This window comes from Anas platyrhynchos, chromosome 1 (assembly GCF_047663525.1).
Source record: "Anas platyrhynchos isolate ZD024472 breed Pekin duck chromosome 1, IASCAAS_PekinDuck_T2T, whole genome shotgun sequence".
Classification (NCBI taxonomy): domain Eukaryota; kingdom Metazoa; phylum Chordata; class Aves; order Anseriformes; family Anatidae; genus Anas; species Anas platyrhynchos.
This window is the reverse complement of record NC_092587.1, coordinates 73346746-73372464: the sequence shown is the minus strand read 5'-3', so window position 1 is coordinate 73372464 and position 25719 is coordinate 73346746. Positions and strand designations below refer to the sequence as shown.

The 25719-nt window shown below is 43.3% G+C and overlaps 1 protein-coding gene across 5 annotated transcripts in view; it reads left to right on the top strand.

The window, feature by feature from the left end:
• The window catches only part of PARVB (parvin beta), an 82782-nt gene that overhangs the window by 41132 nt on the left and 15931 nt on the right, over window positions 1-25719 (top strand). For 3 of the 5 annotated variants that reach the window (XM_027450076.3, XM_005030079.6, XM_005030080.6), the window contains 5 exons: window positions 4398-4500; window positions 10949-11089; window positions 11946-12061; window positions 18457-18515; window positions 21566-21585. In XM_027450076.3, coding sequence (XP_027305877.2) covers window positions 4398-4500; window positions 10949-11089; window positions 11946-12061; window positions 18457-18515; window positions 21566-21585 — 439 coding nt within the window. Of the gene's footprint in view, window positions 1-4397; window positions 4501-10552; window positions 10644-10948; window positions 11090-11945; window positions 12062-18456; window positions 18516-21565; window positions 21586-25719 lie in introns of all 5 variants that reach the window. The other 2 variants (XR_011810871.1, XM_072041520.1) reach the window with 2 other exon arrangements.

The following is a 25719-nucleotide window of genomic DNA, read 5'->3' as shown; positions in this document are numbered from 1 at the left end:
AGATTGAAAGAGACAAGAATAGCTAATTGGAGTTTTCTCTTCAAATGTGGTTGTATTTTCCCACCTGCAGAGCAGAACTCTGCTGCTTTGTTTAGACTGCATCTTCTTGCATTTAACTTTTGCTGGCTATAATCTCCAGTGAACTAATTTTCAGGCTAATGAACTAATTTGGGCTGCCCAGAGAAGTGGTTGAGTCACCATCCCTGAAGGTCTTTAAAAGAGATTTTTTAAAAGAGATTTTTTTTTTAGATGTAGTGCTTAGTCATATGGTTTAGTGGAGGACTTGTTAGTGTTAGGTCAGAGGTTGGACTAGGTGATCTTCGAGGTCTCTTCCAACCTAGATGATTCTGTGATTCGGTATAAATTGGATGATCCCCCTGCCCAACAAATGGTATTAGGTGGGTGTGGGAGCATGGGTCTTGGATGCACGTGTTGAAACAACAGTGTTAGTTATAACCACACAGAGGAGGCCGTCTGATGGAGGGAATGACCCATAATAGATAAGGCTCCTGCAACGTTACAGGGCAGCAGTAGAGCAACTAAACTGGTGTGGAGCTTATCCTTTTATATCCACATCTATTTTTTGATGTCACTTTATCTTTCTTTTACCTGCAGTAGAGAGGACCACTTTTGATACTTAGAGTTACTTTTATTTCAATAAAGGAGTTTTCCTCCTTCTGTGCACTGTAGGGGGCAAAAAGGATTTGAGTTACCTCTATGTGCATTGATGATGGTCCTTGCTTTCTGTGGATGGACTGGTTGCCATATGACCCAGCTAAAATTTGCTGCTTATGCTATTTAGAGATGAGTTTCAACCCTGTACTTTTCAGCTTGCTTTGTAAGTGCTGAAGATACAGGTTAGAGATGAAGCATAAGAATTTCATATTTGGATTGTGAACTTACTTTTGAACATTAAGCCTAACAAAGCTTCCTTGAAGTCGGTAGACTCAGTGAACCTCAGTAAGTAGGCTGAATTACTTAAATATCCATGTGACCAATATACTCAAATATTCGTGTTTGTAGGATTGCCAACGCATGTGTGTTTCAATGCAATCCTATCTGTGTTTTATTTACCTTTTTTTCATAATGTCTTGAATATTAAACAAAACAAAACAAAAAGTTCTTAGCTATCCTGACTGTCAAAAAGATGCAGAATTATGGGGCCTAGTCAGAAAGTGAATGTAAAGCATCCACAAATTGTATGTGAAGCAAATTAAAAACTGTAGACTTTTTAGTTGATGCTCATTTTTTTTTACGTAGCTTCCCTTAATGTATTTTAAACATTTGTGGTTGGCAATACTCTTCTCCCCTTATGAATCAAGAATTTAGCAGCAACTTTACATCTCTTCCCACAGAACTATATTATTTTGCAAGTAATTTGATTTTCCAAATAATTGATTGGAGGAAAACATTCCTGCCAACTTAAAACAGTCAATGCGTTTTTTCCTGACTTTGTGCTGCTGAGGACACTGTTTGATAGAGTCCCTTGGGAGGCGGTTCTGAAGGGCAGAGGAGTCCAGGAAGGCTGGGTGCTCTTCAAGAAGGAAATCTTAATCGCGCAGGAACGGTCTGTCCCCATATGCCCAAAGACGAGCTGGCGGGGAAGAAGACCGGCCTGGCTCAACAGAGAATTGCGGCTTAAGCTTAGGAGAAAAAAGAGGGTTTATAATCTTTGGAAAAGTGGGCAGGCCACTAGGGAGGACTATAAGGACGTAGCGAGGCTGTGCAGGGACAAAATTAGGAAGGCCAAAGCTCATCTGGAGCTCAATCTGGCTACTGCTGTTAAAGATAACAAAAAACGTTTTTATAAATACATCAACACAAAAAGGAGGACTAAGGAGAATCTCCATCCTTTACTGGATGCGGGGGGAAACTTAGTTACAAGAGATGAGGAAAAGGCGGAGGTGCTTAATGCCTTCTTTGCCTCAGTCTTTAGCGGCAATACCAGTTGTCCTCTGGATACCCAGTACCCTGAGCTGGTGGAAAGGGATGGGGAGCAGGATGTGGCCCTCACTATCCACGAAGAACTGGTTGGTGACCTGCTACAGCACTTGGATGCACACAAGTCGATGGGGCCGGATGGGATCCACCCAAGGGTACTGAGAGAACTGGCAGAGGAGCTGGCCAAGCCACTATCCATCATTTATCAGCAGTCCTGGCTATCGGGGGAGGTCCCAGTTGACTGGCGGCTAGAAAACGTGACGCCCATCTACAAGAAGGGCCGGAGGGCAGACCCGGGAAACTACAGGCCTCTCAGTTTGACCTCAGTGCCAGAGAAGCTCATGGAGCAGATCCTCTTGAGAGTCATCATGCGGCACTTGCAGGGCAAGCAGGCAATCAGGCCCAGTCAGCATGGGTTTATGAAAGGCAGATCCTGTTTGACGAACCTGATCTCCTTCTATGACAAAGTGACGCGCTGGGTGGACGAGGGAAAGGCTGTGGATGTGGTCTACCTTGACTTCAGCAAGACTTTTGACACCGTCTCCCACAGCATTCTCCTCAAGAAACTGGCTGCCCTAGGCTTGGACTGGTGCACGCTTAGTTGGGTTGGAAACTGGCTGAATGGCTGGGCCCAAAGAGTCGTGGTAAATGGAGTCAAGTCCAGTTGGAGGCCGGTCACTAGTGGCATCCCCCAGGGCTCGGTGCTGGGGCCGGTTCTCTTTAATATCTTCATCAATGATCTGGACGAGGGCATTGAGTGCACCCTCAGTAAGTTTGCAGATGACACCAAGTTAGGTGCGTGTGTCGATCTGCTCGAGGGTAGGAAAGCTCTGCAGGAGGATCTGGATAGGCTGCACCGGTGGGCTGAGGTCAACTGCATGAAGTTCAACAAGGCCAAGTGCCGGGTCCTGCACCTGGGGCGCAATAACCCCAAGCAGAGCTACAGGCTGGGAGATGAGTGGTTGGAGAGCTGCCAGGCAGAGAAGGACCTGGGAGTGATGGTTGACAGTCAGCTGAATATGAGCCAGCAGTGTGCTCAGGTGGCCAAGAAGGCCAACAGGCTTGTATCAGAACCAGTGTGACCAGCAGGGCTAGGGAGGTGATCGTCCCCCTGTACCTGGCTCTGGTGAGGCCGCACCTCGAGTACTGTGTTCAGTTTTGGGCCCCTCGCTACAAGAAGGACATTGAGGTGCTTGAGCGGGTCCAGAGAAGGGTGACAAAGCTGGTGAGGGGTCTGGAGAACAAGTCCTACGAGGAGCAGCTGAGGGAGCTGGAGTTGTTCAGCCTGGAGAAAAGGAGGCTCAGAGGTGACCTTATTGCTCTCTACAGATACCTTAAAGGAGGCTGTAGTGAGGTGGGGGTTGGTCTATTCTCCCATGTGCCTGGTGACAGGACGAGGGGGAATGGGCTAAAGTTGCGCCAGGGAAGTTTTAGGTTGGATGTTAGGAAGAACTTTTTTACCGAAAGGGTTGTTAGGCATTGGAAAGGGCTGCCCAGGGAAGTGGTGGAATCACCATCCCTGGAAGTCTTTAAAAGACATTTAGATGTAGAGCTTAGGGATATGGTTTAGTGGGGACTGTTAGTGTTAGGTCAGAGGTTGGACTCGATGATCTTGAGGTCTCTTCCAACCTAGAAATTCTGTGATTCTGTGATTCTGTGATTCCTGTAACTGTTTGGAAAATATTATCTTTGGCACCTGGAAGACTTAACTCTGTTCCTTTTCTTTTTAAAGGTTCTTTACATTCATTCCTGTTTTGCAGGTGACAATGATTTTTATAGTTATGGTGGTCAGCATAAGAGAACTATTACATACATACATTTTTGAATTGTTATCAGACCCAGTTAACCAAAGTTTTAATTACAGTCTTCTGTAATAGCTGAAGATAAAATGCGTAGTCCATTTGCTTAATAGCAAGGATCTATCTAGTGGGTCTGTTTAGCTCCTATTAGTGGGAGCATTCACTGTTTCCTCTCTGAAGCTCTTCTTCCTGGTCTACTACTCATGTCTGTTCAGGATAGGGATGACAGTGGGAGTGCCGGGAGCCTTTGGGTTTGTGGGACTCTTGTTCTCTACTGGCAGGTCTGCTGATTGTGTAAAACAGATGACAGGAGTTTTTGGACTTGGAGAGCAGGTTTGTTAGATACTAGCAAAGATGATTGCTTTAGAGCTGCTAGTTGCTATTTGCTTTAGCATTGGTGGAATGAGGAGAAATTTTAAAGAGGAAAAACAGAGGGCACTACAGTTGCCATGTTGCCAGACCTGAATTAAAAACAGAAAAAGCAAAAATATCTCTTTGTTTTTTCTCTGTAACTTGGAAATACATAAATACAGTTACTCCTTCTGTTTACTATTCCTGTTTATTGCATGGAATATATTTCTGTTCCTGATCACTGCTCAAAGGAACATATTTCAGTATTTTTTTTTACACATTTGTCTCCTCTTTCTGTACTTGCAGGTTCTAATTGACTGGATTAATGATGTGCTGGTGGAGGAGAGAATCATTGTCAAACATCTTGAAGAGGACCTTTATGATGGGCAGGTGCTGCAGAAGCTGCTAGGTGAGTTCACAGAAGAGAAGGTGGACCCAAAGACTGGAAGGAGTCCAAAATTGATCTCTTCCAAAGCTGCAGACAGTAGGGAGTCTGTGCAGTAACTTAGCATCTCACCAGGGATACTGTTTGTTTCAGTGATAGCTACACTGTCAGCTTTTCCATCTGTTCTTCTCAGGCAGTCTGCTAAAAGGGGTGGAAATTGGGATGAGTCTCATTTACCTGATTTGTGGACTAAGAATAATCCAGAGATCTGAAATGTGGCAGAAGAAAGGTGAAGAAATTTGTGTTTACAGTGGGAGACCAAGCAGGAGACATGTGGCCCAAAATTTTTTCTGCAGTTTGATCCTGAAAGCTTTTTGGACCGAAAGCTATTCTTGAGGCCATAACTGAATTACTTTTAAGGGAGGAAAAAAACAAAACAAAATAAACAAAAACAACAACAACAACAAAAACAACAACAACAAAACAAGGAAAAAAGAGAATGCATGACACCAGGCACATATTTACAATGTGCTCTTCTATGCAAATAATACATGAGGGGATATACTCAGTTAAGCAGCTGTGATTTTGCAACCCCCTTACATCTCTGCAGTTGGTATGTGTGCTTATGCAAGAAGCACAATGGAGAAGAACTTTAATGAAGTTGCATTGATTTATAGGGGTATTTTTAGCAAACAAAGAGACTTGAAGCTTCAAGTGCCAATGTAGATCCACACAGTTTCTTGGAAACAGCTAAGTAAGCTGAAAGCCATCTGCCTATGACATGTTTTCAAGAGTGGGCTGGGTTATGGATACGTGTGTCAGAGTGGAGCAAGAGGACTTGGTGTTGCTTTGGTGCTAACTGATGCTTCTTACTGAATTTTCTGCATATGCTCCTTAAATAAGGTTTGCAGTGTTTTGGTGAACATAAGCTTTTACAATTGGTTAATAACAATTTATGTGCCATTAAAAGTAGCTTGAGGAATGAAATGACAGTACTTCTAATACTTTTTGGTTAGACTGTAACTGGGACCTTCCAGCCATAGTGTGGTGAGGTAGAGTATTGTTAGTTTAGCTGAGGAGTATTTGTGTGAATGCAAATTAGTTCCAGGTCTGGGATAGCATCTGGTAGTTTTTGTCTCTCACAGAGAATTTCCAGTTGAACATTGCTCTGGTACTCTTACATAAAGGCATTCAGAAAAAGGAGCTGAAGTCTTACCATGTTACTTAAATCTCTCAGTAAATTACCTTGCCAGTCCTAACATTGAGGTGTTGTGGATTTACACGACAAGCTTTTGGTAACAGGGGGACTGCAGGGATGGCTTCTGTGAGAAGAATCCAGCAGCTGCCCCATGTTAAATAAGTGCCAATTTCAGCCAGCTCCAAAAGGACCCACTGCTGCCGAGAGCTGAGCCGATATGTGATGTTGTTTGCACCTCTGTGAGAGCAGATTTAAGAAAAAAGGGGAAAAACAAAACAAAACAAAACAAAAAAAACCCTGCTACACAACAGCAACTGGGAGAGCAAGGAGTGAGAACTAGCCCTGCAGCCACCAAGGTGAGTGCAGGAGGTGCTCCAGGCATGCACAAGTTCCCCTGCTGCCTGTGGAGAAGCCCCTGATGGAGCAGGCTGTCCCCCTGCAGTCCATGGGTCCCATGGTGGAGCAGATCTCCATGCCTGTGGAGGAGCCCCCAGTGAAGCAGGTAGACCTGCACTGAAGGAGGCTGTGGCCCACGGAGAGCCCCCTGCAGGAGCAGGCCCCAGGCCAGAGCTGCAGCCCGTGGAGAGGAACCCACAAAGGAGCAGGGGGTCTGGGGGTAGCTGCTGCCCATGGGGGACCGAGATTGGAGCAGTATGGTCATGATGGATAGAGCCTGTGGTACCGACCTATGTGGGAACAGTTCTTGAAGAGCTGTTGTTTGTGGGCAGCCCACGCAGGACCAGTTCGGGAAGGACAGCATCCTGTGGGAGGGACCCCACATGGAGCAGTGTCGTGGTTCCGCTTGAGTGGGCAGCCGAGCTCCACCACAGCCACTCTCTCACTCCCCCTCCTCAAAGAGGAATGGGGAGAAAATATGTGAAAGGGGCTCAAGGATTGAGATAAGGACGAGAAAATCATGCAATAATTAGTGTAACGGGCAAACCAGACTCAGCATAAGAAGACAGATAGTAAGATTTATTGCTCATTACTAACAAGCTAGAGAAGTGAGAAACAAAGGAAAGAAACCAAAAGCACCTCCCCCCCCATCCACCCTCTTCCACCTCCTCCCCCCGAGCTGCGCAGGGGAACGGGGGAATGGGGGTTATGGTCAGTCTACAGCACTTCTTCTCTGCCGCTCCTTCTCAGTCACTCTCGTCCCCTGTGCTGTGGGGTCCCACCCACGGGATGCAGTCCTTGACGAACTGATCCGGCGTGGGCTTCCCACAGGCAGCAGCTCTTCCAGAACTGCTCCAGATATGGGTCTGTACCACGGGGTCCATCCCTCAGGAGAAAACTGCTCCAACCTGGCTCCCCTACGGGCAGCAGCTCCCGTAGCAGGGACAGAGAGTGACCATGAAGGAGTGGTGGAGATGAAGCATCAGGGACTGACCGCAGCCCCCATTCGCCTATTCCACTTTTGGGGAGTGGAGGTAGAAGAGGGTGAATGGGGGGGAAGGTGTTCTAGTTTGTTTTCTTTGTTTCTCACTTCTCTAGCTTGTTAGTAATAGGCAATAAATTTTATTAATCTCCCTGTGATGAATCTGTTTTGCCCATGACGATAATTGTTGAGTGATTTCCCTGTCTTTATCTCAACTCTTGGGCCCTTTGCATTGTATTTTCTCCCCCTTTCCCTTTGAGGAGGGGAAGTGAGAGAACAGCTGTGGTGAAGCTCGGCTGCCCACCTGAGTAAAATCACCACAGGTGTGTGCCTTCTTACTGCTGCTTCTCTGGAAGCTCTTTGAAATAATTGAGGTGAGCTGGCATTGCTCTGAGTCCTTTCTGGGATGCAGGGTGAAGTATTGCAAATGGATTTGCAAATTGGTCTCAGTGCTAAAGATAGACACTGGTGTGTGACATCAGTCTGACATTAGAGGATAAGAACAGGGCAAAACTGTACTTCCTGTGCTTACATGCCGGTGTTTGGGCAGGTGGTAATTTATTTCATAAAAGCCATTTGCTGTTGGGAACGTGTCTGTGGAGGCCTTGATTTCCACCCTCTGGCTTGCATATGTGTAGAAAGAGCTTAGTTGTCTGTACATATATGGCCATACAGTTGGACTTAGCTTATCCTACAGGAGGAGAGGTGATCATATACATCTTGCAGGCCTGAGACTTTTGACTGGACTGACTTTTCTTTATTTTCTTACTGTTGGGCATCTGACAGGAGACCAAATAATTTTTCCCCTAGCCTGAATCCATCACAACTCAGCCCCAGTCTCTCAACATGATTTTTTCAGTGGTGCCTTGATTTCTTCAGCAAGACTTATATTCCTGAATTTATCTATCTTCATACTTCCTCAGTGATGCAAGAGGCAGCAAAGCATGTCATGCTAGTGGTGCTCCTGGTGATTAAGGCCTCACAATTAAGTCACCCCACTGTTTTGTAATAAGTCCTTTATACCTACAGGAAGGGCTGACAAACCAAGATCATTAAACCTCAAGTAATAGTTACTACTTCTTGTATGTGAGAGATGTTTCCAAGAAGATTTGTCTTGATGGGCAGATGAAAGACAACAGTTTGTTAGTGGGTTTACTCTGAAGCTATTTGGAGTATGAGGTTTGCAAGTGACTGTTAGATTGATTCAGGTGGGGCTCCTTTCTTAGTTAATTTTATCAAGGTACTGTGGTGCAATTGCCTAAAGTAACTATGAAAATAAAACTAACATTCACATTTTAAAGAAAATGTACAGTATTGAAAAGGCTTTCAGGGTAGGTCATAGCTGCATTACCTGAGTATTCCCTAGGCTTCCAACCTTAGATGCTATTGCACTGGGGGAACCTGGTGGAACTCTAAGGAGCAGTATGGAGCATGGAGTGGAGACACCACAGCTAGGCTCTGTGACCAGGTGGAGCCTTGATTGTTCTTGTGCGCACCGAGACCAATAAGCTGCACTTTTTGCTACCCTAAACCAGTGACCTGTTGTGTTTTGACAAATGCTGTATCCTAGTTTCCTTTTGCTCATTATAATATAATTATAATACCAAAACACACCTCCATCTCAAAAGCTACCTGCCTCCACAGTGCGACCACCCCTCACTGAGCACGCACTCTGAATTTCTTGGAGCCTATACCTTTAAACAGAGACAGGAAAAATTTTCACCAATCGTAAGTAAGATATGCTTGACTAGTCACTCAGGCTCCACCTAAAAGATAGAGAATAGTATAAATTGGCCTAAGAGAGAGAGGATGTTAGGGAATACACCATTTTGAGGAAATACACCATCCTGAGGACCTCCTGACTCCTGGGATCAGTCAATGGGCTCAGCCTCTCTTCCCCACTCCCCCCCCACACACATTGGAATGCCTTTGGGTGAGATTTGAACACTTGGTTATATTGTGTGCCTCCGCAGAAACTTAGAAATTCCTACAGAGTCTTTGTGCCTTTTAACGTGTTAATTTCCAAGCTGTGTACTTGTGTATTTCATGCATGCTAGCTTGCTTTTGCAGACAGTAACTATCACTAGCAATACAAAGAACCTGTGTACCTGTTGCTGTAATAATTCGTGCATTGTTCCTAGCTGTGGTAGTTCTCATTGAATGCAACTAGAGTAAGGGCGGTTATATGTTATTGGTGAATCTGTGACTCTGGTAGTTCAGTGTTCTGAATCTGACCAGACCCATGATGGTTAATGCGTTATTGGTGAATCTGTGATTGTGATAGTTCAGTACCCTGAATCCTACCAGACCCGAAATGGTTAATCGGCTACACCCCTTAACTCAACAGGTACAAGTTGTGCTACCGAGAGAGGCTAGAGTGGCTTGGTGCACATGGTGTCAGGGTAAAGAGAAATAAATTTCTTCCTGCTGACTGGAAGTTCACCTGGGCTGAGAGTAGATAGGAACAATAACATAACAAATGAATCTTCTAGGGCAGATTATTAAAAAATAAAAAAATAAAATCCAAGATTGTTTAAAATAATACTTAAGTGTTTTGGCAGTCAGCTTAAGAAAGACTCAGAGATACCTTGTCTAAAGAACTTTTTTCCCATTAAGATTATTTTGGTAATGATAAAAATTTCTTAATGTAGATTGATAGAAACATTCAAAATGTTAAAAGTACTCATGAATTGATAAACTACAAATCTCTTCTGTTTGGGTTATTAGAATGCTTCTGTTTTTCTGTTGTTTTAAAATATACACAGCTATGAAAAATGTTTAGAGGACACACTCTTGAACTTGAGACCAGAAATATTTTCACTATTGGAATAATGTGTATTGACAACTTAGGAATGTTTCTGAAGCCCATACCATTTTGTGAAAACTGCTTTGATTAAGTATGTTATTTTCTTTTTTTTTTTTTAAATACTTGAATACATAGTTGGAATATATTGATCCAGTCCTGATTTCCTAGTCCCAGGAGCGTAGTGAGTTTGACTCTCTAGAGTGGAAGAAGAAAACAGATAAGTGGTCTACATCACTCTGGCAGCTGGAGAACTCTCTGCACCTTCCTCAGCTTTCTTTTTTTGTGAGAGGGACATTCAGCTCCTATGTCTTTGGCAGGAGGGCCACAGTGGAGAGGAAGAGAAGAATTGGCTTGTCTATGAATTTAACAACTAATAATTATATTACAGAAACAAAGTTCAAATCTTAGTAATGGCCTTTTACAAAATTTGCTTCTTTAGTTCATTTGTGGAATTAATCAACTATGATGTGACAATGTCATGACAACATGACCGTATTGTACCAACGTATTTCTCTAAATCAGTTCCAGTAAGTCACTATAAATCTGTGACTCTTCATGAGTTGAGAAGGCATGCTTTCGTTTAGATTCCTTTAGACCTTCAGCTAACCTGAAATAGATCTCACTAAGCTGAAGTAAATGTCCACCCAAGCACTTTTTTTTTTCTTTTTTTCCCTAAATTAACTTCGCTTATTAGAAAAGTCCATTGAACTAGTGGAAGTCCCTTGTGTAGAGAAGGCTACCTTGTGCCACATGTTTTTCAGCAGGGAAGGAAAAGAGGAGGCACAGTAAGTATTATTACGAACTTGTTGCCTGTCTGAAAATTTTATATTTTTTTAATATATTTTTTTTTATATATTTTGACACCTGATTGGTGAGCATGTTCTGCCAGACCTTACCAGTTTTCTATCACAGGGTTTATTGGAACTGACACACTTTGAAAGGTTTGCTTTCAGTGGAAAATTACTCTGCTGAAAATATTCTATCAGAGCGCAGCTTTGATTCCCACCATTCTGTGGTTGTTATTCCCACCCAGCTCCTTGTTTAATCTGATACTGCCTGTTTCTTTTTTTGTTGCTTTCCTCAAATACAGAAAAATTGGCTGACCGTAAACTGAATGTAGCAGAAGTGACGCAATCTGAAATTGGTCAGAAACAAAAGTTGCAGACTGTTCTGGAAGCTGTCCATGATTTACTTCGACCCCATGGCTGGACAATCAAGTGGAACGTTGACTGTAAGGACATAGCTATGCTTTCTGTCTCAGCTTCACAGGCAGAGGAGGGCGTGATAATCAATAGCTTGATCATACTCTTTATGATTTACCATGTTTTTTTATTTATTTGCATGTATTGCCAAATCCATGTATGGATTGTAACTGGTACCTTCTTCTGTGATCTTTGTTTAAGGACAGACAAACATGGATGTGGGATAATTGAAGTGCTGTTTCTTTAGGCATATGCTTTCGTTAGGCATTTTTTTGTTTGCTTCCTGAATTTGAATCCTACAGACATGAGAATTTTTTTAGTCATTCAATTACAAGAGGATGATTTAAGCCTTCAGGCCACCACAGTGAGAGTCAAAAAGATGCTTCATCCTGTGTAAGGATATTGTTTCTGACAGGCTAAGCAGAAAGTGCCCTGTGTTCCAGCTTGGCCTGTTATGATCCAAAAGTGAGAATGAAGTTTGGGAAGTTGGTTCACATAGGTTGTGGGTGTTTTTTGTCTCTTACAGCTAGGTAATCTTTTGTTAACACCTTGAACATTTTCTAAAAGCAGAATTATCTAGTATTCTCCAGTACAATGGAAGGAAAGTGATTAAGTCCATTTGTTTTTATTTCACTGACTAGGGAGGGAGCTGAAGTGTCTGGAATCCTAAATTTGTTATGTAGCTTGAAGGGAATTAAATCTAGGCTCTGCTACCTGTAAAATTATTTCCTAAACTTCGTTAATTTAGGAAAAGGAAGAAGGAAACAAGAAGACTGTCTTCATCAAAAACATTTTTTTAGTTCTTCTACCTTTTTCCCAGAGGTATTAGTTTAAAATAAGGCATCAGTGTTCTTTTATTTGCTTCCTTTTCCTTGTTCCCCGCAGCAATCCATGGCAAGAATCTGATTTCCATTCTTCACCTTCTGGTAGCTTTGGCAATGCATTTCCAGGCTCCCACTCGACTGCCTGAACATGTGTCTGTACAAGTGGTGGTTGTACGGGTGAGTATAAAGTCATATGAAAATTTGATCAAAATAATCACTCTAATTTTACACTACCAGGCTGCTCCTATCTGCTTCTGACTTATTTAGAAAATTATTGTCCTAGTTGTTACAGAATCACAGAATTTCTAGGTTGGAAGAGACCTCAAGATCATCGAGTCCAACCTCTGACCTAACACTAACAGTCCCCACTAAACCATATCCCTAAGCTCTACATCTAAACGTCTTTTAAAGACTTCCAGGGATGGTGACTCCACCACTTCCCTGGGCAGCCCGTTCCAATGCCTAACAACCCTTTCGGTAAAGAAGTTCTTCCTAACATCCAACCTAAAACTCCCCTGGCACAACTTAAGCCCATTCCCCCTCGTCCTGTCACCAGGCATGTGGGAGAACAGACCAACCCCCACCTCGCTACAGCCTCCTTTGAGGTACCTGTAGAGAGCAATAAGGTCACCCCTGAGCCTCCTTTTCTCCAGGCTGAACAAGCCCAGCTCCCTCAGCTGCTCCTCGTAGGACTTGTTCTCCAGACCCCTCACCAGCTTTGTCACCCTTCTCTGGACTCGCTCAAGCACCTTAATGTCCTTCTTGTAGCAAGGGGCCCAAAACTGAACACAGTACTCGAGGTGCGGCCTCACCAGAGCCGAGTACAGGGGGACGATCACCTCCCTAGCCCTGCTGGTCACACTGTTTCTTATGCAAGCCAGGATGCCATTGGCCTTCTTGGCCGCCTGAGCACACTGCTGGCTCATAGTCAGCCAACTAACTGTTCAGTGAGTCCCAGTCCTGGGATGCATTTTGTGTACTTAAACATGATTCCAAGAACATATCTCTCATATGCTTAGGATGCCTTTTTTTAGGATGTGAGGAAATGGCCTCAGGTTGTGCCAGGGCAGGTTTAGACTGGATATCAGGAAGGATTTCTTCATAGAAGGAGCATTAGAACAGGCTGCCCAGGGAAGTGGTGGAGTCCTCATCGCTGGAGGTATTTAAAAGATGTGATTGTGGTGCTTGGCGAAATGGTTTAGAGATGGACTTGGTAGTGTTAGGTGATGGTTGGACTTGATTTTGGAGGTCTTTCCCGACCTAAATGATTATGTGATTTTTCTAATGCAATATGAAGCCAAAATCATGTGGTGGGATTTTGTGTAAAATAATTGTGTCTCTAACTTTTGGCACTTCAGAAAATTGTTTTTACCGTGTGTGTGGTTTTTTTTTTTTTTTTTTTTTTTTGTTTAGAGAAACCATTGACACAGGTAACACAGAAAGGATTTTCAGCACATAGAATCTCCTCATTCTGGGAAGCCTGTTACTGGTGTTGTTTTTCCCCAGTGGCTTATTATTCAGACATGTTGTTTTCCTTGGTTTACTAATGGAGTTTCATCATTTTTTGCGCAGCCTTGTGTTTTTGTTAGCTTTCCTTAAATATGGAGAATAGATCTGACCTTAGGAACCTTGACTTCTTCCCTCCTGCCCTAGATATTGCTATAGTTCTTCCTTTCCCTGCGTGGTGTTGACCATTTCCTTTCAGTGTACAAAGACTCTGCTTTCGGAGTATACTTACTATTGCTTTTTATTTTGCCTTCTATCCCAGATGAAGCTGGGTGGTTCCATCTGCAGCATGTGAACCCAGCTTTTCTGAACAGCTGTTGGAACTCTAGACAGATTTGTTGCAGCTGGCTACTCTTTCTGATCATGCCATGACTGTTTGCTGTGGTGCTCAGCACTGTTGTCACAAGGCAGGCTCAGCTTCTGGCAAAAGGCTGAGGAAATGCTCCTGTACGTGCCAGTTACTGTTAGAGCTGTCAAGCTGTAGTAGGATTCCTTTAAAAAATCAAGAAGATAAAGTGATATTGGTCTCTATTTTGCAAATGTAGATCCCCTTACAAGATGCAATTGCATTGTGGTTGGTTACGCAAGCCCCATTTTGCTTTAAGTTTAAATAATGGCATTTTCTAGGCTGCATGCCTGAATGCTCTAGAGGTACAGGGTATGATGTAAGTGGGTAATTGACAGATGTTCCTTAGCTCACAGTAAATATTATGCATTCTCTTTAAGAGAGGATTTTGAGCTGCTTTCAAGCTCCTATAGTTCTCTCATTTTAAGAAAGGTGAATTAAGTATAAAGTAACATGAATGTAAATAGAAGACTAGTTTGTTTTTTTTTCTTGACTACCTTAGAAAGGTAAGGAGGAAATACAAATATAAAGTGGTCTACAGTCTTCTGTCACCCTGATGCCTAAAATTTCCTTCTGCCCAGTACAGTAAAGTGTCTTCTGTAGCTGCGATTTGTGAGGGGAAAAAACAAACAAACAAAAAACACTTAAGTAAAGAGGGAAAGCTTCTCTTTCCTCATCCGTATTTCACATCTTCAGGACTCTCCATCTCTGTAGTGTTGGCAAGTCTGTGGAGAACATATTTTCACATCCTTTCCTGTTATATATAATGTTATGTGTGTATATGTTATGTATATTTATGGGTGTGGTGGTTTTACTCAGGTGGGCAGCTGAGCTCCACCACAACTGCTCTCTCGCTCCCCCTCTCCTCAGAGAAGAAGGGGGAGAAAATACAACACAGAGAACTCAAGGTTTGAGATGAGAAAGGTTTAATGAAAGGGAAAGGGAATGGGGAGGAAAAACAGAAACAAAAGAAACAATCAGTCTGCGCGGAAGCACAGAGAGAGAGAGAGAAAAAAATTATTCTCTACTTCCCATCAATGAGCGGTGTTCGGCCACGTCCTGAAAAGCAAGGCCTCAAACGCATAGTGGTTGTTCAGGAGGAACAGCCACCTCCCCCACAAGAGCCCCCCCTTTTATTGCTGAGTGTGACATCAGGTGTTATGGAATATCCCTTTGGTTGGTTTAGGTCAGCTGCCCTGGCAATGTCCCCTCCCCATCACTTGCCCACCCCCAGCCTGCTGGCTCTTGGGGGCTTGGAAGGAGTCCTGATGCTGTGCCAGCACTACACAGCAATAGACACAACACTGGAGTGATATCAGTGCTGTTCCAGCTACAATTGCAGAGTACAGCACTGTGCGGGCTGCTGCAGGGAAAAGGTGACTCCAGCTCAGACAGACCCAACACAATTGGCTATAAAGTGGACACCTAAATGGAGGATCTTGTTCCCTGGGGCCTCTGAGCCTCAAGATTAGACAGGGCTGAGATGAAGATGGAATGCAATGAATGCTGACAGGAGCTAGGGAAAGAGGAAGAGAAGAAGAGAAGGAAGGGAAAGAGGAAGGGAGGAAGAGAAGGAAGGAAAGGGAGGGAGGAAGAGAAGGAAGGAAGGAAAGGGAGGGAAGAAGGGAGGGAAGGAGTGAGGAAGAAAACTCCCATGCTATTTACAAGGAGGGTTAATTTAAGCTTGAGAGCTGTAAACTCTCACTCTTGGACCTAGAGCCTTGAGTCCTGGAGATGGTTATGGCAACTGCTGGTTCTGAGCTTACCTTAGCTGGGCCTGTGTAAGAGGAGACTTGTTTCATTGCTAGGCTTCAGCTTGTTTATTTAAGTGGAAAGCAAAACACAACGTATACTGAAACATATTTCTTCTGCAGTGTTCCTGCAGGTCAAATAATACACTGTCTTCTTTTGGTCCTGCACAGTGTAGTTTGCTTAGAAAATCCACAATTGTTTTGGAGAGGACTTTCCGTTTTACTTTCCCTGGCTGGAAGAACTTTTATCTATGTATCTGTCTACCTACTGTATTACCCAGAACAGTAACAAGACTAGCCCAGCATAAAAACACTACATTGTTTTATAATGGGCACCATGAGGTAGCCCCTCTCAAGAGTGAAGCTTCTGAAACCGAGTTACTTTCAAACCTGTTTTGAAATCAACCCCCAGATTTGTGTTTTTTTTTTTATTTTTTATTTTTTTATTTTATTTTTTATTTTGTTTGGTGTTGGCTGTTCTTTTTTGAGTGAAATAGAAAATGTGAGAATGGCAATAGAAGTCAGAGTTATATCTGAAGTGTCCTAGCAGAGCAAGGGTTTAAGTGGGTCTTTTACTTAAGATCCTGTTGACAGCTACTTCAAGTGCTAAGTTATGAATCTAAGATGGTACGTGTTTTAATACTGGTTTCAATGAGCATTTTCCTGTTCCAGCCCTCCTCAGTGAGGGCAGGAGGGGTTGAAACTTTATGATTTCAGTGAGCGGCTCCAGTGAGAACTGAAAATGCTGTGATTTTTCTTCCAGCTGACTTCACCTTCTGATAACTGAAACATGAACTTGTATGATGATAGAATGCTGTAATTCAGGAAAGCAATAATGTTCTCAGGAGTAAGGGTAAAAATTGTTTTTAAGGCTCTCTGCTTGTTGGTTATTTTTGCAAGGCTCAGTAATTGCTTTCTTTTGCACTTAGCTTTCCTCTCTCCCATTTTAAAAGTTGCAGCATGTCCCACCTTGGTGCTGCTGGGAGATCTGAGGTATTTTTGCAGTAATTCCCTTGTAGTTTGAGTTGCAGACTGAAAGGTCCGAGGCAAGGCAGCATGAAGAATAAATGTGTCTGGTGGCGCTTATGTAAAGAATCCAACTTGTATTGAAGGATGACATTTGTTTTTGTATTGCAAGGCCAGGGGAGCTATGCTCATACGAGCAGCATGCTCAGCTGCCTCTGAGAGAGTTGCATAGAAGTGCTGTCATTTTCACCCACTGGAAATCAGAGTGGGCATCCCTTTCTCTTTCTTGTCAGATGCTTGGAGGCATTACTCACTGGTCACCACTCACTGAGGTTTTTTTTCACAGGGCATAGCATATTCTCCCTGAGGTACACAGTGAAGGGAAGGTCCAGAAACTGGTGCAAGTACAACAGAGTCTCGGTGGAATGCAATAAAGACAATACTGTTCCATTTGCAAGAAAATATTGCCCTGTCAGACACTTCCTAATTTTCCCATCTATATTGTCATCCTGGCTTGTTTTACCAAACTTTCTGATGCTGTTCCCCTGGCTCCCTCAGGGGAGCAGAGTAAGATGCATTTGTGATATGGAAGTAAGACATTGAAAAGACACGGCCAGCGGGCTGGATTCAGCGTGGGGCCTGGCTCAAGTGGGAAGCTGCCACAGCACAGCGGTTGGAGACAGCAGCTCCCACCCTGCTTTCAGCCAGGCTCCCTGGGTGGTTTGAGAAAGCAGCGCTGTGTTCTTCTGTTGAATGGGGAGTGGAAGGGAAGAAATTCTTCTTACTGTTTTTTTGATTTCAATTTGTATTTCTTAGATTGCTTGTGGGGAAGGATGTGCTTCTCTTCAAAGCTGTTCTCCATAATAAGTTCTTGTTTGGGGTTCAGCTGGTGAAAATGATTGAGATGGCATATGTGTAAAGAGCTGTGCCTGGGGGTGGTCATTACCCTGCTTACCAGAGCTAGCAGCTTTCTTTATTAATTGTGTTGCCAGTTACTCTGACAGGACCCGGTTCTAAGATGCCTGCTGAGATTTGAGCTCTTGTTGCAAGCTTTTTCAGCGTAAAGAAGGTAGGGAGAAATTCCCCCTTTCAGGCATCAGGCTGTGTCCTGTAATTTTAAAAGAGTTCTACTGACTCAGTGGAAAGAGATGCTGAGAAGTTTTTTTGAGTTAGGTTAACATTTCCAGCCTCCAAGAGGTGTGTCCCATGTGTCCAAAACTTTGGGGAGACTCAAAACCATTTGAGTCCCCTCATATCGTGGGGCTGTGTCTTACCATGGAGGAAGCTGCTTTGAAACTGGGTCTCAGTACATGCTAACTCTGGGTTGTAGAAATCCTACTTATGCAGAAAGCTATCTATCCCAAGGAAACAAAATCCAGTAACAGGGGGATGCTATCTATCATGAAATCACTGGTCAGGTCAGTCTTTTTGTGTTCTTTGTGTTTCCATGATGGCTCCTGACAGGAGTGTGACTGGTGGCCTGCTCAGTGACTGATGGCCTGCTCTAGGAGAGACCGCTTTGTGCATAGAGAGCTTTGCCAGCACATGAAGGCCCTGGCACGGGGGCAGGAGTCTGTGTTACTTCAGCCCCAGACCTGTCCTGAGAGCCAGGCTGCTGGTTGTGTCAAATTGTTGGTTGACATTGACACAAACAAATATCCTTGGGGACTTTAAGATGGGGCTCACATACTCTTTCTAATTTGTGTTCCAGGTATGATGTTGCCTCTAGTCTCAGGAGGAGAATTGTTAACGAGTTTATTGGCTGCAAATATATACACATCTACCAAATATTCATCTGGCTGTTAAGTCTGATAAATGCCACTGTTGTAGAAGTGAACCCTCCCAAGTCAGGTGTTTCACCTCTGTCCCTACAAATGTTCATCTTAGTAAACATATTTTACTCAGTTTTCTCCCCCAGGACTCTGAAAGATGATGAATGCTGCAGAGCCCTTGTTTATCTTCTCCTATACTAATTCAGTCTCTGTTTCTATTATCACTTCCAGAAACGTGAAGGCCTTCTTCAGACAACTCATGTTACAGAGGAGCTGACGACTACGACAGAGTAAGCACAAAATGCTTTAGTTTCAAACTGTGTTTCTGTGGTGCGTGTTGTGAATTTCCTCACAAAAACAAAATGGAGGCATAATCCTGCTAAAGTAACAAAATCCCTTAATGTGTTGCTTTTGTTATAAACGAGGTCTGAATTCAATCTGAATTTTTTAATATTTATAAAAAAAATATATATTTCTAAAAGGTATAAAAGGCAAGTAAACAGTGCTGGGTGTGCGGGGAGTCTATGCTCCACCAACATGCACACACACATCAAACATTCTAAATATGCAAAACATTGCTTTACATACTAAACACAAGTACATGTAAGCCTATACATACGTACAATCAGGAAAGGTAACAAACAATCCTTTAGGTTCCATGACTTAACAGTCTCCATTTTCCATTCCTTTTGAACAATATGTCTCGCTTTAAGTTGTCAAGCAACTCGGTCTTCAGGCCTTATGTATCCTGTTCTTCCCAGACCGAAGAAAAGCATATCCATCTCCTTGTGAAGGCCAAGAGGCCTGGGTCAAAAGGCACGTTCAGGTCAACAGGGGGCGTAACAGCAAAGGCCTTCGATGGCTATAGCAGCAGAGGGGCTGATGGCATAGCAGTCGGATCAGTGAAGGAGCCCTCAGCTCCCTCACTGTCTGGAAAACAACATGTTTCTGACTGTGGCCCCACATGGCTCTTTAAGGCCTCAGAGATTGCTCGCCAGGTGCCGAGCAATCCCACTGCAACCTTGTCATTTTTAGTTGCAGAGTCCCACACCTTGACCTCAGTTTGGTCCCTTGTTTCAGGATCATAAACTGTCTGATTGTAGAATAAGCTGTAAGGTTACCAGGACAGTCTTTGTTCCTAAGGACGTATGATTCCCCATAACGCGCAACTGCTTACCAGCAAGAGGCAGTTGTGTGCGCAGGTCCGCTTGTCTCAGCTCGAGCTTCTCTCCAGCTCCAGTGCGCCTATTTCCAGCGACTTTCTGTACAAGCTTCTCTGAGCAGTTTCCTGAGTCTGGCCGAACCTATCTTCATGAGGCAATCAAAGTGCCTGTTCCTGTCCTGGTCTCCATTCTGCCAGCCTGTTCCTCTTCACTTATTTTTCCTGCTTCTTTATTGATGTAACTTCATGGTGCTGCCTTTTTTTTTTATCTTGAGGGCAGGCTCCCCTCTTATATCCTTCTCTCCACATCAGTTCTTTTCAAAACAACTTTTCATTGGTCAAACAATTTTGAATGTAACAGCAAACATCTGGAAACATCCATGCCTTAACGGCTGGAGAACAAGGGAACATCTGGAGGACAAGAAACCCTGAGACTGCATGGAGTCTCCTGAATCACCCTTCTTTGTTCCCTCTAAACTCTTTTACATTCCCGATGGCCTCGTCGTTAAGAGTTTAATGTTATCTCAACCATGGGACTTTCCAACCCCCATGGCCACATTCCCAAATCTCCCTCTTCTTTATTAATATCAACCATTTTCTTGACATGAATTACCACTCCATATAAAACACTTTTTAACTATATAAAAATCACTTTGTCTCTGGAAATGCGTTCCAAATGACAGAAGCATCTTCTTGACGTTCTTGCATCACAAAAGCTTTTAACTGGATTACTGTCAATGAAACATCCTTGTGGGCCTTTTTTCCTGCCTTCTGCAGGTCACCATTTTAAACTCATTTCTGCCTGGTGCTGTTGCCTCACCTAAATAAAGGGCTATTGTAGATAATTTGAGGGCAGATTAGTTTGACAAAAGGCAGTAACTCTCAAAATTGAAATGATACTCTAATAAAGTTATAAGGAGAGATGAGATTGCTATTTTCATGTAGTACCTGAGGACTAGAGTAAAAATAAACAAAACTCTTCACTCTCCAGATTTTGCAGTGGGTTTACTTTGCTTTATATTTTTACAATCCTTTTTATAAGGAGAAGGCAAGACATACACTTTGGCTGCAAATAAAAGCTGAGATTCTCCTTCACATGGCCTGAAGGCAACTTATGTCACAGGGGCTTACATGAGCCCTCCTTCAGTGTATCAGTGCTTTGGCTTCCTGTGGAGTTGGCTCAGCTTTCTCTGACTTTGAAGATGAATGAAGTACCATGTGGGTTGCTCAGTGGGGAAGATCTTTCAGATGGAAACATTCAAAAATGAGATCATAGTATGTATGTGTGGACATTAAAGTTCCATAGTGTTTTTTGTAGGATCTAAGTTCTGCCTCTGTACTGTGGGCCAAAATTCTTCCCTTCTCTCCCATGCTCTTGAACAGTATAGTCAGCACATCCTCTCCTTCTGATGTGGTTTGTGAGATGTGATCTGTGGAGTGGGGCTTGGACATTTCTTAGCAAGAAAGATGTTTACAGATACTCCTGTGTGTTTATGCATGTGTTTTATTCTGAATGTGTTAATATTATAGAAAAGGAGGTTACTGTTTAATGTGTTGCATACCCACATAGGTACAGAAAATGCAGTAATCAGCAGAAAGCAACATTCATTGAATACTTTAAAAATTCCTCTGTGCAAACTGGGGCCTGATTCCTAGCTGATAAATATCTGCATATGCCTGGTGATGTCACTGGACTGTATATAATTCATATGTGGCGGTACTGTTTACATTATATTCATATACAATAGACATTTTATTTCTTCAGATAAAACAGACTAAAGTGAGATAAGGTAGCCTTGCTCTTTCTGAGCTGTGTGGTTTAGCTGGTGTGGTTTCTGCTGGCCCTGTATGTGGAAACTGTCCACAGAAACATATATATTCATTCACTCTTCATCATAAAAATAGTTAAACATAAAAAAAAAAAATAACAATTCTGTATAAAACATAAGTATGCATTTCCATTCATTTCAAATGCATCTCCTTGACATCACTGGTGGTCTGCTGAGGACATTCCTGCAGCACTTTGGGTCCGGTCTGCAAATACTCAGCTTCCTGACATGGGAGGAGTGGTTAGCCCTCAGCATCTTGCAGGGAATAGCCCATTAAGCCCATGGTCTGGTCTTTTCAAAGTGATTATTCATGAACTAACCCAATATCTTTGAATGCTTTGGCTTGCAGGATGATGATGGGAAGATTTGGTAAGTAACAAAGTTGACTGCTTTTTTTTTTTTTTTTTTTTTTTTTAAATTTAAGTCAGGCACAGAAATCTTGTCTGCTTTCCTTCAGCAGATCAAGACAATGAATTAAGCAATTGCACAGGGTTGGAATGTATTGTGGGGGCAGGTTTTCTTACTCCACACAAATGTGGAGCATAATGGGCAGAACCAGATCATTCAGTGTGCTGCTTTTGCTCTTTAGACTCATCTATGTTGGTCTGTTTTCATTCATATGTAACAAACAGCAAAAATGCTACACAGGGCGATATTTCCTAGTACCATTGTTAATGGCTTTCAAGCAAAAATCTTTGCAATCCCCAGCAGTAAGTGACACCTTCTTTAGAATGTGACCGTCTAATTTATATATAAGTGAACATGTGAAAATTAGTTAAGCAAAGGTACATGCTATGAGGTCTAAGAAAGCTCTTTTTATCTGTCTGTCTACTTTCAACAACTGGTACTAATTGCTTTGCAAGGAGTACTGTCTTCTCTCCTCCATGTTCACCAGACTTTAGAGACGTTACCCGCCATACATCTGGTCTTCTAAACAAAAATTAAGTGTTTAGCGGTGCTTCCGAGAGACTTCTCTTTCTTTTTCCATTTAGTTTTGTTAGCAGCAGTAAATCACTTACTATTCACTGGAGAGATCTGGATTTCTCTGAGGGACTGCATGTGATGATGAATAGGTCATTTAGTTTCTCAGTTTCCCAGTCAGAATCTGTGAACAGTACCTGCCTTGTAGAATATCTACATTAATATGTAATTAGGTACCTGAAATATAAGTAATGGAAGGGGGCTAAAAAACATATCCTTGGATACAAAAGGAATGTGGATAAGAAATATGTTTATTTAGCAGCAGAGAATCATCAAAATCTATGCTAATGCACGCAGCATGGGCAACAAACAGGAGGAGATGGAAGCCATCGTGCATCAGGCTAGGGTGTGACTTGGTTGCCATCACTGAAATGTGGTGGGACACTCCCATGACTGGAGAGCTGCAATGTCTGGCTATAGGCTCTTCAGAAGGGACGGGCAACACAGAAGGGGTGGTGTTATGGCTCTTTTAGAGAGTGCTTTGATGTTGTGGAATTCAAGACTGAGACTGGGAATGATAAGGTTGAGTTCCTATGGGTTAGGATTGGCAGGAAGGCCAACAAGGCAAGCATCCTGGTGGAGGACTGTAATAGACTACCAAACCAGGATGAGGAGATAGATGAGGAGTTCTACAGACACCTGGCAGAAGTTGCAAAACCATTGATTCTTGTCCTCATGGGGGAATTCAACTTCCTTGGAAATGCAATACAGCTCAGAGGAAACAGTCTAGAAGGTTTCTGGAGAGTGTGGAAGATAGCTTCCTGATGCAGCTGGTTAGTGAGTCTACCAGGGGAGGTGCCCCTCTGGACCTTCTGTTGACAGAGAAGGACTGGTGGGAGATGTGGTGGTCGGGAGCTGTCTTGGGCAGAGTGACCACGAAATGGTGGAGTTCTCTATTCTTGGTGAAGTCAGGAAGGGGATGAGTAAAATTGCTGTCTTGGACTCCCGGAAGGCAGACTTTGAGCAGTTCAGGACACTGGTTAGCAGAGTCCCTTGGGAGGTAGTCCTGAAGGGCAGAGGAGTCCAGGAAGGCTGGGCACTTCTCAAGAAGGAAATCTTAATGGCTGAGGAGCTATCTGTTCCCACGTGCCCAAAGACGAGCCGACACAGAAGACCAGCCTGGCTGAACAGAGAGTTGTGGCTAGAGCTTAGGAGAAAAAAAAAAAAAGAGGGTTTATGATCTTTGGAAAAGAGGGCAGGCCACTAGGGAGGACTATAAGGATGTTGCGAGGCAGTGCAGGGACAAAATTAGAAAGGCCAAAGCTCATCTGGAGCTCAATCTGGCTACTGCTGTTAAAGATAACAGAAAATTTTTTTATAAATACATTATAAAATGTTTTTTTATTTTATAATAATATAAATGTTTTTATTTATAATGTTTCTTTTTTTGTATTTATTATGTTAAATAATGTATCTATAAAAAGCATTATAAATGTTTTAATTAACACCAAAAGGAGGACTACGGAGAATCTCCATCCTTTATTGGATGCAGGCGGAACCTTTGTGACGAGAGATGAGGAAAACGCTGAAGTGCTTAATGCCTCTTTTGCCTTAGTCTTTAGTGGCAAGACCAGCTGTTCTCTAGATACAAAGTACCCTGAGCTGGTGGAAGGAGATGGGGAGCACAACATGGCCCTCACAATCCACAAGGAAATGGGTGGCGACCTGCTACAGCACTTAGATGTATGCAAGTCAGTGGGGCCAGGTGGGATCCACCCGCGGGTGCTGAGAGAACTGGCAGAGGAGCTGGCCAAGCCACTATCCATCATTTATCAGCAGTCCTGGCTATCAGGGGAGGTCCCAGTCAACTGGCGGCTAGCAAATGTGACGCCCATCTACAAGAAGGGCCAGAAAGTAGACCCAGGAAACTATAGGCCTGTCAGTTTGACCTCAGTACCAGGGAAGCTCATGGAGCAGATTATCTTGAGTGTCATCATGTGGCACTTACAGGGCAACCAGACGATCAGGCCCAGTCAGCATGGGTTTATGAAAGACAGGTCCTGCTTGACAAACCTGATCTCCTTCATGGTGAATGGAGTTAAATCCAGTTGGAGGCCGGTCACTAGTGGAGTCCCCCAGGGCTCAGTACAAGGGCCAGTCCTCTTTAATATCTTTATCGATGATCTGGATGAGGGGATCAAGTGCACCCCCAGTAAGTTTGCAGATGATACCAAGCTAGGTGCGTGTGTCGATCTGCTCGAGGGTAGGAAGGCTCTGCAGGAGGATCTGGATAGGCTGGACCGATGGGCTGAGGTCAACTGTATGAAGTTCAACAAGGCCAAGTGTCGGGTCCTGCACCTGGGGCACAACAACCCCAAGCAGCACTACAGGCTGGGAGATGAGTGGTTAGAAAGCTGCCTGGCAGAGAAGGACCTGGGAGTATTGGTTGATAGTCGGCTGAAAATGAGCCAGCAGTGTGCCCAGGTGGCCAAGAAGGCCAACAGCATCCTGGCTTGTATCAGGAATCATGTAGCCAGCAGGACCACAGACGTGATTGTCCCCCTGTGCTGTGCTTTGGTGAGGCTGCACCTCGAGTACTGTGTTCAGCTTTGAGCCCCTCACTATAAGAGGAACATTGAGGTGCTCAAGCAAGTCCAGAGAAGAGCAACGAAGCTAGTGAGGGGCCTGGAGAACAGGTCTTACAAGGAGCAGCTGGGGGAGCTGGGATTGTCTGCGAGAAGATGGTCTGGAGAAGAGGAGGCTCTGGGGTGACCTTATCACACTCTATAGATACGTTAGAGGAGTCTGTAGCAAGGTGGGCATTGGTCTATTCTCCCAAGCGCATGGTGACAGGACGAGGGGGAATGGGTTAAAGTTGCACCAGGGGAGGTTTAGGTTGGATATTAGGAAGAACTTATTTATGGAAAGGGTTGTTAGGCATTGGAATGGGCTGCCCAGGGAAGTGGTTGAGTCACCATTCCTGGAGGTCTTCAAAAGACATTTAGATTTAGAGCTTAGCAATATGGTTTAGTGGAGGACTTGTCTGTGTTAGGTCAGAGATTGTACTAGGTGATCTTGGAGGTCTCTTCCAACCTAGATGATTCTGTGATTCTGTAAATGTGTTCTGTTCTGTAAATAAAAATAATTTAAGTGCAGAAAAACTGTTAAAGCTATGTTGAAAAATATAACAGCTTAAAACCAGCACACTTCAACAGTGTTTTTTATATCTTTTTAAAACATAAATGTAATTGGTCATAAGTGGTTATATATATATTTTTTTTTCTTGTTTCACCTGACGATGACAGTTCAATTTTAAATATCATCCAAACAACTCAGTATTTGGAAAATTTCAGTCAGCCTTGAAATGCCACTATGTGACACATTGCACAGTTCTTTTCACTTTAGTAGATTTTAAGATTGGATTAGATGTTGTGCAATGGTAAGGCTTAACTGTTCTACAGTAATTTAAATCTTTATACTGTATGTAAGCTTTGCTCCTTAGAGAGTGCTGAATCAGGTTTTACTTATGTGGTCAGTTTTAAGCTTTGATGAAGTTAGTGGTACTAAAGGTAGGCTTAAAAT